We start from the raw sequence: 11493 nt of genomic DNA, 5'->3' as shown, positions 1-11493 counted from the left end.
TACGCGAAAGTTACGGAATTTAGAAGTTGGAAGCAGGGATTACGCCCCGCGTACTCTGGGAGTACGCCCCGCGTACTAGACCCAGAGTCGAGTCCCATCGGCCTGCCCAAGCTACGCCTAGTTAGCCAGGAGTCGTAAGCCATGACGCATTATTACGCCCCGCGTAACCGAAGTACGCCCCGCGTACTACGGAAGTACGCGCCGCATACGAGGGTTTTCAGCCCTATAAATAGAGGGCATAAAACTCGAGTTTTGGCACACCTTCACAATTTCTCAGCATTTCTCCCTGTTCCAGAGACCATTTCATTGCCTTGGTTTCCGCACTCGAGCCCCCGACGAAAGATCTACGTTGCAGCGATCCCCGAAGAGCCCGACGACGCAAGTATCTGCGATCGAAGTTCTACTTAACTCTAGTCTCTCTCTTCAAACTTAACGAGTGAGTTCATACCCCTACTTTTCAAGTCTTTTTCATGTTTTAGGGGGGGGGGGGAATACAAGTACATTACACGTTAAAAGTATCGTTTTATTAACATAAATGAAATTTCTATCTTCGAATATCGATACAAACATCGTATGTATACAAAGAGCGATTATGTCATTAAATTATTTCTGCTAAAAGGAACATACTATCTGAAAAACTATAATGGGTATAGTTAGCAAGTCAATCCTACATTTTTATACATCTTGAAAAACGAAACACTTTCAAAAGAAGTAAAGTCATTTCATTGTAAATCTATTTATACTAGTCAATGTGAGATATTTAAACTTCAACGTACATTTTTGTATGCATTTCAAGTCCTTTATTATATACCATAATCTCTTGGAGGGAGAGCGTGATACTTGTGTATAGATCTATACGGGATTGACAATCCCGCACCTAAACTACTAGCTATAGTTAGACCGGCAGGTCTGGGGTGACAAATGTCATAACACTGCAACACTTGAAGAATGTTGTTACAGGCCGTCAGTGTCATTAGTATGGTTATAAAACTCACATAATAAGTATAAAACAAGATTGATTTACGAGATTCATATGTGCATCGCAGTTTTCCTACATTATATTTTCATACAAAATTATTGTTATCATTTGTTTATAAAAGTTACTAACACGTTCCAACTTTGGAAACTTTTTCATTTTACAAGAAAATATTGGATTTTATAAAAACCTCGTTTACCAATTTACTACCAAAAGGGATATACTTTTCAACTCGAAACACTCATGAACTCACCAACTTAATTGTTGACACTTTTCAAAACCACTTGTATTTCTCAGGGAATCAGTGATACAGGTAAACTACCAGCTTTTGGAAGAAGGAACACAAAGGATGTTTTTATCATTAAACATTTATCATCATATTGTAATATTCTTTTGATAACATGTATAACGCAACAATATACGTTTTCATTTTATATATATGATGGTTGTGTTACTTTCTTTACAATATTCAATCGTTGTGATACTACGTGAAGTCATCCACCCTTGAATGTTTCCGCCATTCTGGTTTGGGGGTGTGACACTATGACTTGTACTCGCCCTGATGTGGCCTTTGCTTTGAGCATGGTCAACAGATATCAAGGGAACCCTGACAAAGCACATTAGACCGCAGTCAAGAACATTCTTAAGTACCTTCGGAGGACCAAGGAATGGTTTCTAGTCCTTGGTGGGAGTGATGACTTAAAGGTGCAAGGGTACAGTGATGCCAGTTTTCAGACCGACAGGGACAACTACCGTTCACAGTCGGGTTGGGTCTTTACCCTTAACGGAGGAATGATGACTTGGAAGAGTTCCAAGCAAGAGAGCGTAGCTAATTTAACGTGCAAATCAGAGTACATTGCAACAAGCGAAACATCAAAGGAGGCAATATGGTTGAAAAACTTCATTGGAGACCTTAGAGTTGTGTCAGCCATAAAGGAGCCCATGGAAATTTTCTGTGATAATGAAGGAGCAGTTGCCTTGACCAAGGAACCGAGGGATCACAGTAGATCTCGACATATCGTCAGAAAATATCACTTTATTCAACATTGGGTGAAAGAAGGACTCCTTGTTGTAAAGAGGGTATCGTCAAAAGATAACGCATCAGATCTGCTTACGAAGGGACTGAGCAGGGTTAAGCACTTGCAGCATGCTAGGTGCATCAGGCTGAAGGACGATATTAGTTTGGATTAGATAGTCTAGAAACGTGTAATAGATAAACTGTAATTAAACTTTGATGATTAAATAAAAGAGTATTATTTATTAGTAATGTTATTGTCTTGTGTTAATTGTTTACCCTATTATTTCATTTTGCATGTTTTGACTTCCTGAATAATAAGAATTATTCAAACCGTCCACAGTCGTTCATATGTTGGAAGTAGGTATGAATGAAGAATGTCATGAATTGGTGTGTAGATTGTCTAAAAAGTATTAGACATAGCAAAAGTTTGCTACAACATTCATGGGTGCTTATGAGTTTGATTTGAACATTGGAATAAACCCACGCTTGTTGGAATGACTTCATGGAATTTATCTCACGTGATCGCAAGATGATAATATCATATGGTCTTAAAACCTAGATATATGGTTTATTGTTTGCTGATTAGTTGTGCATTGATAATGCGTAAACGCATCAGTAACTTGATGTTATAAAACACATTGTTATGTATGATTTGATTAGTGTATAGTAAATGCATATAAGTCAAAGTTTATCTGTTCCTTTTATCCTAAGAGGGTAAAAGCGATATCAGGGCCCCTCGATGATTTGGTTTGACTTATGTGTCGGGCCCGGTCAGGACTGAATTGATGTGTTCAATTAAGTTCTATGTCAAACGAATCTGATATCGACAAAACAAACTGTTGGACAATAAGTATGACTATGTTCCATGTAATTATCCGCACAATATCTATAATGGAGGACTATACGATCCCTTATCTAAAGGACAGGTTACTGGTAAGATCAAAGTTCGACATCATCTTTGAGAGCTACGAATGCTAATCGGATTGTGCTTACATTTGTAGTTACTAGACTTATCCAAGTGGGAGATTGTTGGATTAGTGTCTAAGACCGTAACTATATTTGGTTAGTACTTACACGGTTGTGCATGGTCCTTTTGGGTTGCCTTCACCATAGCAACTTGACAGGGTAATTTATGGAGAGAGAGAAGATATTATGGTTTATTAATATATTATAAGAATAATATGTCAAAGGAGAAATCATATTATTTGATTAATATTAGTCATAGGTTAATTAGGAATTAATTTGGTGACTAAAAGAGATTAATTGAATAAAGGGGAGTAAAACTGTCAAATGTGTGATAGTTGTATTTTGGGCTGGGAAACCTAATGGATTAAGGGGTGAACGAAATTATGATGGGAGACCATCATATTTTCGTCTATGGCCTTATTCCAGAAGGTTTCATGGGTTGCTTAATGTTTAAGCTGTCCATTAGGGTTTTGACTGAAACCCTAGCTGCTCACAGTATAAATAGAACCCCTAGCCTATAGAAATCGGCCACTGCTTCTCTAAGAACCCTAGAGCCGATTTTGTGTGCCTCCTCCCTCTCTCGTATACTACCCTATTGCTAGTTGGTGTTTGTAAGCCATTAGAGGAGTTACACTTGTGACTCTAAGCTCAAAGAATAAGAAAGATCAAGAGTTCTTGAAGAGGTAATCATCTAGATCTCATTAGTTACATTAGTTTTGTAATATGTATGTTAGATCAGGGCTATAAATATTGGATGAATTGCATGTACAATAGAGAAACATAGATCCAAGTATTAGGGTTTGCATGTGCATATAGGAAAGTTCTTTTATGTAAAACCCATCACATTTCTTTTTTTTTTCTCTCTCTCTCTCTCTCTCTCTATATATATATATATATATATATATATATATATATATATATATATAATATACACACACACACAATAGAGTGTTAATGTGGCTTGGCATGTTGATAAATAATTTAGAATTATTTATGTTGGTAAATGCCCTAAAAGTGGACTGAATTACTTATCCACTGATTAAAATAAAATATAGGGTAACTTACATGAATGGTCCTGTAGTTTGAGGTCGAAATTTTATTTATAACTTGTGTAGTCTATATAGTTTGATTTTGTTGCGCCTTTAGTTCATGATCGACCTAAAATGATTATTTACCCATATTCATTTATTTTTTATTTACTTATCATTTATTTTTATTTACAATTTACAAAAAAAGGAAAGCAAAACCCCTCCACCCCTAACCGACTACCCACATCACTAACCAGAGCTTTCTTTAAGGGGGTATTTGAGATTATTTTTCAAAACCAGTTATTGACTTATTGGCTTTTTAAAAAGCCAACAAGTAAAAAAAAAGTGTTAGGCAAACTCAAAAGTATTTTTTAGAATAACTTTCAATTAGTTTCAAAAACCCGATTTTAAAAAGATATGTAAAATTTGGCTTTTTGAAATTGTTTTTGACTTTTTAACCAAAATTACTAAAAAATGAGATTTTACGCCCAACACTTTTTAATGTATTGACTTTTTAACCATAAAGTTAATCCAAACATTTTTTACCAACACAATAAGTAAATAAGTACTTTTGTCTAAAAACACTTGTAAATCTCAAAAGCACTCCCAAACACCCCCAACTATATGATGTATTGTGTTTCTTCTTTACTCAACACAAGTACAAGAAATTTTGTCGTCGTCACTACTATGGATGTTTCTGATGAACGGAAATCAGAAACCAATAACCCTCTCCTCCCCCTATCTTAGCTCCGGTAAACTAACCCTAACCCCTGAATTTGGAACACTGTCGACGCCGCTAGCAGTTTCAATTTACTCCGCCAGAAACACAACCCATGCCATCTCCAACATCTTAGACTTACTCTGTCACATGTTGTCACATGTTTTCTGGTGTATTCCAATTCGATTTTGAGTTTGATTTTGGCTTCCTCTAATTCAGATTTTAGAAAAACTTGAATAAGAAGAACACCGATCTGTTTATCACGAAAACATCTAGCCAAATCGCCATCAATTTCATTGGAGTTTTCTGGGTATACCTTAAGTACTGGTATGGGTCTTAATTTTTTATATATGGTTATCCTTGCATTTGCGTATTCGAAGGAGAGACCTTCTACCGTTATTCTCCTTCTCAGTTCTGTTGTATTTTTGGTGGATCTATCTATCTATTTGAAAACCAAAATCACATAACATAAATGAATTTAGGGATTTAAGCTTTTTGGTTTGGGATTTTAATTGGTTTAACGGTTTTTATTTCTAAGATTTTATGAGAGTAAAGTTTTTCATCGGAAGTATGTTCGGAAAATAGATTCCCAGTTAAGATTCTTGTTATTACTTTTTAGTTAGCTCTATACGAGACTATGATCTGTTTTATATATATATATATATATATATATATATATATATATATATATATATATATATATATATATATATATATATATATATCATCTAGGTTTTTCTTGTGACAAAAGTTTTTTGTTATTTTTATTGATTTCTTCTTGTTAATGATTTGTTAGTAAAATGAAGATTGATGAATTTCTGGTAAGATGGAGGGCAATGCGATAGCCTTTGCGATAGCCTTGATGGAGAAGACGATTGTATGATAGACTGATAGTGGTTTACTGGAGGACAATAGAAAGAAGAGGATGATTGATGGGTTAGGCGGGAGGAGAGGAGATGGGAGTTGGGATAATACATCTAATTATCAATTTTCTTTAATAAATAATAACTTAAATAATAATAAAAAAAAAAAGTAAAATTAATAGGAACCTAATATGCAACAAAACCAAAAAATAAAGACTATGTGAATTAAAAAATTTTGTTAGGAACTTAATGCATCTTGATCCCAAAATGCAGACGTAACCAGTAAGTAGCCAAACACATCAAGACATTTACCCTAAATTTATATATTAGTACTGCACATTTTCTACCTCATTATATTTCCCTTTATTGCCATCATCTTCCCGCTCCTCCCCCTTGCTCCGCTTTACAGAAACGCCGACCATGGTGTCGCCACACGGGATCAAACTAGCTGTACATCTCATCAACGCTTACTTCGGCGATATCGTTTCTGTAAGTTTTCCTATTAACCTAATATCATCTACTTTTCGATCATTTTCCAATTAAAATATCTCCAAGTAGGTTACAATCACATACAATTGCAGAAAGTATGCGAATGTCTTCTACGTAAAGGAACGCTATCTCTACAGCAAGTGCTACGATTCACGGAACTCAGTAAACAGAATGCTACCAACGCTTTACTTGTGTTGATTCAGCATAATTGCGTTCAGGCCTTCAGTATCCAACAACAAGGTACTCTTTCTAATCATTTTTTTGTTTTGTTTTCTCATTGTTATATTATACACCAACTTCAATTTCACACTACATTTGCAATCGATATGGTTAATTGAGTGTTCAAATTGTTTTAACTTAAGAATTTTTTCTGTTGTTTCAATATTTGGCTGTTGGATCTGGTGACATACTATATGCAATGGCTTTTCCATACAACTTGCTTAATATACAAAGTGGATTTAGATTCTTTGTCATGCTCCATCTGTTCTGAAGACTAATGACACATATGTCTGGACAGGTGGATTTGGGGAACCACCAAAGATGGTGACTCAATATATGGCCTTACATGACAACATCATCCACCATGTGAGGTTCCCTAAGTTCTTAGATATGGTGTCAAAGGAATTAGGACAAGAGGTAAGTTAGATAGATTGTTTCCTTCTTTGAATAATTTCTCTAGAACTTTTTTCTAACTGTGTTACTTGTTTGTTTAGTGCATGGAGATTTTTGAAGGGTTAGTTCAACATGGTAGATTATCAATGAATCAGATCATGGATAGGCATAAGGGTATGCATAAGGCCTTGACAAGTAATGAAAATACCACTGCTGCTGATGTGTTACATGAAAACTTCAGTAAACTTGCTGAGGCACGCTTTATTGAAAGATGCCCTGCTCATTCACCATTTCTTAAAACAGAAAAAGAAGATGGTGCAAAGAAAAAAACTCCCAAGTCTAAGGTAACAAAAAGTGAAAAAGAAAAAGAGCTAATTGTGATTATGATAGACTGATACTATGCTTAAACTTAAATTTAGATTTCAAGAAACTGATACTGAATTTATAATCTTATCTCAGATGGCTGATGCATCACAGACCTTGGAAGCACGTGCATTATCAGAAGCATCTCTTATGGAATCAATAAGATTTTTAGTTGAAGCAGATACAGATACCAATGGTGCCCCTGATGACAACAGCAAAAAAAAACCTATTACAGAAGCTGTTGGGGAAAAGGTGCATTTTGTTTTTATATATGGGGAAAAGCTGCAAATGTGGTGACAGATCTCATATGGCTATACTTTGTTTTTCACAGCGTAAGCAACCTGAAACAGGGGCTACAAATGAAAATAAAGAAATCCTTTGGCGCGTTAATTTTGAGGAATTTGTACGACGCCTTCGCCACAAGGTTTTTATTTATTTATTTTTTTCTTACATACACAAAAAAAAAAAAAAAAAACATATTTAGCTTAAGTTATAATTATATATTGTGGTTTACAGTGTTGTGTTGCTCATGTGACAACACGTATGGATAATGAAGCTGGCATTGTTCTAAGTGCAATTTTTGATGCAAGTAGAAGAAATGAAACTATAGTGAAAATGGAAAAAACAGGTATGACTACATCTTTCTGAAATCTTCCATCTTTTTTTGTTTTTATATTTTGATTTCTAAGAAGATTTTAAACAATTTTGGGGATCACAGTGCCACTTTCCATGGATACAATATATGAGGAAGCAATGAAAAGTGAAAAAGGAAGAAGTTTGACTTTAGAGCGTGTTAGAGACTCACTCGTCCAATTTGGTTGTGAACTTCCCATAATTGGGATAGATGAAACATATAGCATTGGTAAGCTTATTATTTTACTAATAATTTATTCATAATCCATTCAAACCCATAATTAAATAAATTGCTATTTATTGTTGTTGCATAGATTTGAAGAAAATCATTGATGAGGCTCAAGTTCAGGAGGTTGAATCGATTGTGATGAAAAAATATGGCAGGGAGGCTTACAGGATATTTAGATTATTATTACAAAGCGAAAGGCTATGTGAAACTGATCAGGTAGTCAAATCTTTTTTTTTTTTTTTTTTTTAATTATTATTCTTATTTGACTACTAGTACATACTGGTAAAAAGAATAAAGTAACTTGGCTTTGTATCTTTATAATTTTTGGTTTTTGATGTAGATATCGATCACTACATTTGTTGATAAGAAAGATGCGTTGAAGATTCTTTTTCAGCTATGGAAAGATGATTTGTTGCATATGGAGGTATTTTTTATTTGTAGGGTTGTTGAGAATTAATTTTTAACATGATGATGATGATGATGATGATGTATGTATGGTACAGAGGCTTGGAAATGAAAGTACGAAGATGGAAAGTTTGTATTGGAAACTGAATAAGGTTTCTGTTTGGGAACAAGTTGTGGATGACATGTATCATGCTGCCCTTAACTTAAAGCTTCGTCTTGAATATGAGCTTCATCAATCAGATGTAAATATCATACAGTTTATTTTATATTTTTTGTTTAATATGATGGACAGGGGTTACTTAGATTGTGTTGTTAATTGTTATAGGTTAATGGGAAAGGAAAGGCTGCGAATGAAGAGGAGTTGGCAAAACGCATGAAGCTTAGAGAGAAATGGGCGGTTCTAGATTCTTCTGTCATGATCCTAGATGATGCTATTATGCTATTTCGTGACTTTTAAATTATTTTATTTATTTATTTATTAGGATTATGATTATGGTTATGTTGGTTTCGTACATTGAATAAGAAACTTTAATATATATATATATATATATATATATATATATATATATATGATTTTTGGTATTTAGTGGAAGAATTTTATCATCTGTGACTATGATTGGGAGTTGAAAAAAACCGAAACGGAATAAACCACCCGAACTGAATAAGGGTTTTTGGTTCTATTTTTACTATCTGGTTTAACCGAATAAGGATTTATGACTTTTTATCATGAAGATGTATGATACATTTGATAATTTGACTAATTAGTATATTCCATAATAACCCTTTCATATTGTGTTCTAAGTTCATTATATAAAGGTTCAAATCATATTTCAAACGTCTTTGAAAATCATGAATATTGTAGTATCATGCTATCAAAGTGGTCTAATGTGATTTTAAAACATGGTTGGTACCAAATCATGTGGATTTGTTTTATGGTATAAGGCTAATTGAGGTTACATACACATACAGAGTATAATGGGTTAATCACTTATAGAATTAACAAATTAAAATGGGTTAGTTTTTGTATCGTTTAGATTTCATAGAATAAACCTCCAACTGTTTGGTTCATATTTTCTACTGCAAAAAAGAATGTAGATATGATCTACAAACTGCAAAACAACACCTATTACTTCTTACCCAAGTCAAAATCCAAAAAGCCAACAAATCCTAACAATGACATAAGAAGATTTCAAAAAAGCCTTTTGATCTCATTTGATTCATCTCCCTTCGTTACCATCTTATTGGAAGTGAGAAAATGGAAGCACTAACAACAAACTTTAAGGATTTCAAGAAAGCGAAGTTCAAAAAACCTTAAATCAAACCAGATTGTTCATGCATTTGAAAATTAGAAAGACATTGAAAAAAAAATTTCATAAAATATATTTAGTAGGTGTTTGGGAAAGCTTTTGAAATGAGCTTAATAGCTTATTAGCTTTTCAAAAAGCTAATAAGTTAAAAAAAACGTTTGTGTATTTAAAAAACACTTTTTAGAACAACTTTTTGGATAGAAAAAAGTAAAACTTTCAAAAAACTGGAAAATCCCAGCTTTTTAGCCATTTTACTCTTAAAAAAAAGTTTTTCTTATTCAAACATTTTTTAAAAACAGTTTTTCCTAAAAATCATAAACTAATAAACACTTTTCTTAAAAATCACTTTCGTGATAAAAAAAACTAAACCCAAACACACCCTTAGACGGCTAAATAGTGACGGCGCCGGAGTTGAAGGAGGTATAAGGTGGAGAGGTGTGGCGGTTGAAGATGTTAAGCTAGGGTTAGGGTTTTGGGGTTATATACTCGAGGCATTCCAAACTCATCCCCATAATGACAACTATGGTCCATCATTCCATAAATAATTTCGAAAGTAATCCAATTATTTACCCTTTCTACCCTGGATTTGGAAATATTCTTCAAATTAAATCCGATAATTACCATTTAAACCCTTAACATTAAAATCCTTTACACCTTAGATACAAAATTTACCAAACAGCCCCTAATATCTTAATTATGACATAATCAGCTCTTCCACCTCCATTTCCTTTTAAATTAAATCCAAATAATTACCACGGAGCCCCTGTTTTCATAAATAATTATAAATGGAGTCCGAAACTTACACTTTTAACCCTCAACTTCTAAATCATGCCAACTAACTCCTCGAAACCAACACCCTGCATATATAATTATTAATTTTAAGGCTACCATACGTTCATCAATTCATTTATTTATTTAATAAATAAACGGGGTGTTACAGACGTTTTTAGTTCAAGATATTTAGAAAATATTGTAGAGCTATTTAATACCTTTCCATGGATATAAATATCGTCGAAAATAGAGTTGAAACGAATAAGTTATGACCGTTTGAAATTAGCGCAGTTTTAGGGTTGAGTCGCGTATGTAGGGCATATTCAACATGTACGCGGGGAATATTAGGGCATCCTTAGTACGCTGGGTGTAATTTGATCCTTATTTAAGTTCCTTAACTCCCCCAAACCTATTCCATTCTCAGCCTCCACCTCTCTAACACCCTCTCTTGTAACATTAACCCGAGATTGAGCCTCGTGGGCAAAAAGAATGTGTTTTTAAGTGCTTTAGAGTGTTCTTGGTGCACCTTGGAGAAGAAGGAACTCACTGAAGAAGTATCAGTTGCATTGGAGCTTGTAGATTCAGACTTTATTCACCTTGATCTTTCTCCTAGAGGTATAAAGTTTGAATCTTATTGATGAAATTGTTAGATCTAGCTAATTATGGCATTATGAGCTTTTGGTCACTTTAAGTGCATAAAGTATAGATCTTGAAAGTTTGTAACCTTGTTATAGATAAAGTTGGAAACTTTATCCATTTAAACATCATTTTGATTCATATATGAATGTTGGAGACTTGTACTTAATGGATTAAGTTGAAAAAGATGCGCTTTTAGGTCCCTTTGAGACTTAAAGACTAGATCTTGTGTGTTGGGAACATTCTAATGGTTAAAGTTGGAAACTTTATCCATTATGGAACTATTATGAACCGTAAAAATGTGATCTTGGCCATTCCATCCCTTCTATACAAGAGTTGTGATGTCTTATTAGGTTAAAAACTTAGGGTTTTGGACATTAAGTACTTTATAGCCATGCAAAGTCATAAAGAAGGAAAATGTATGACTTAGAACATCATTTTGGGCTTGGATCTGAGTTTTGGATGTAAGGGCTTGATTT

The 11493-nt window shown here is 33.9% G+C and overlaps 1 protein-coding gene across 1 annotated transcript; it reads left to right on the top strand.

Annotated features, from left to right (window-relative positions):
• The first annotated feature begins 5909 nt into the window (after positions 1–5909).
• On the top strand, positions 5910–8986 carry LOC145034494 (uncharacterized). The gene is made up of 12 exons (XM_078982921.1): positions 5910–6058; positions 6151–6298; positions 6576–6694; positions 6772–7014; positions 7130–7285; positions 7365–7457; positions 7550–7661; positions 7752–7895; positions 7981–8111; positions 8236–8319; positions 8399–8542; positions 8626–8986. Exons 1-12 carry the CDS (start codon positions 5990–5992, stop codon positions 8755–8757), a joined length of 1575 nt encoding a protein of 524 aa, XP_078839047.1. The 5' UTR covers positions 5910–5989; the 3' UTR covers positions 8758–8986.
• Positions 8987–11493: the final 2507 nt, after the last annotated feature.

This window comes from Lactuca saligna, chromosome 3, assembly GCF_052625555.1.
Source record: "Lactuca saligna cultivar CGN05327 chromosome 3, ASM5262555v1, whole genome shotgun sequence".
In the NCBI taxonomy this organism is placed as follows: Eukaryota; Viridiplantae; Streptophyta; class Magnoliopsida; order Asterales; family Asteraceae; genus Lactuca; species Lactuca saligna.
This window is presented reverse-complemented; position numbering and strand designations above follow the sequence as displayed.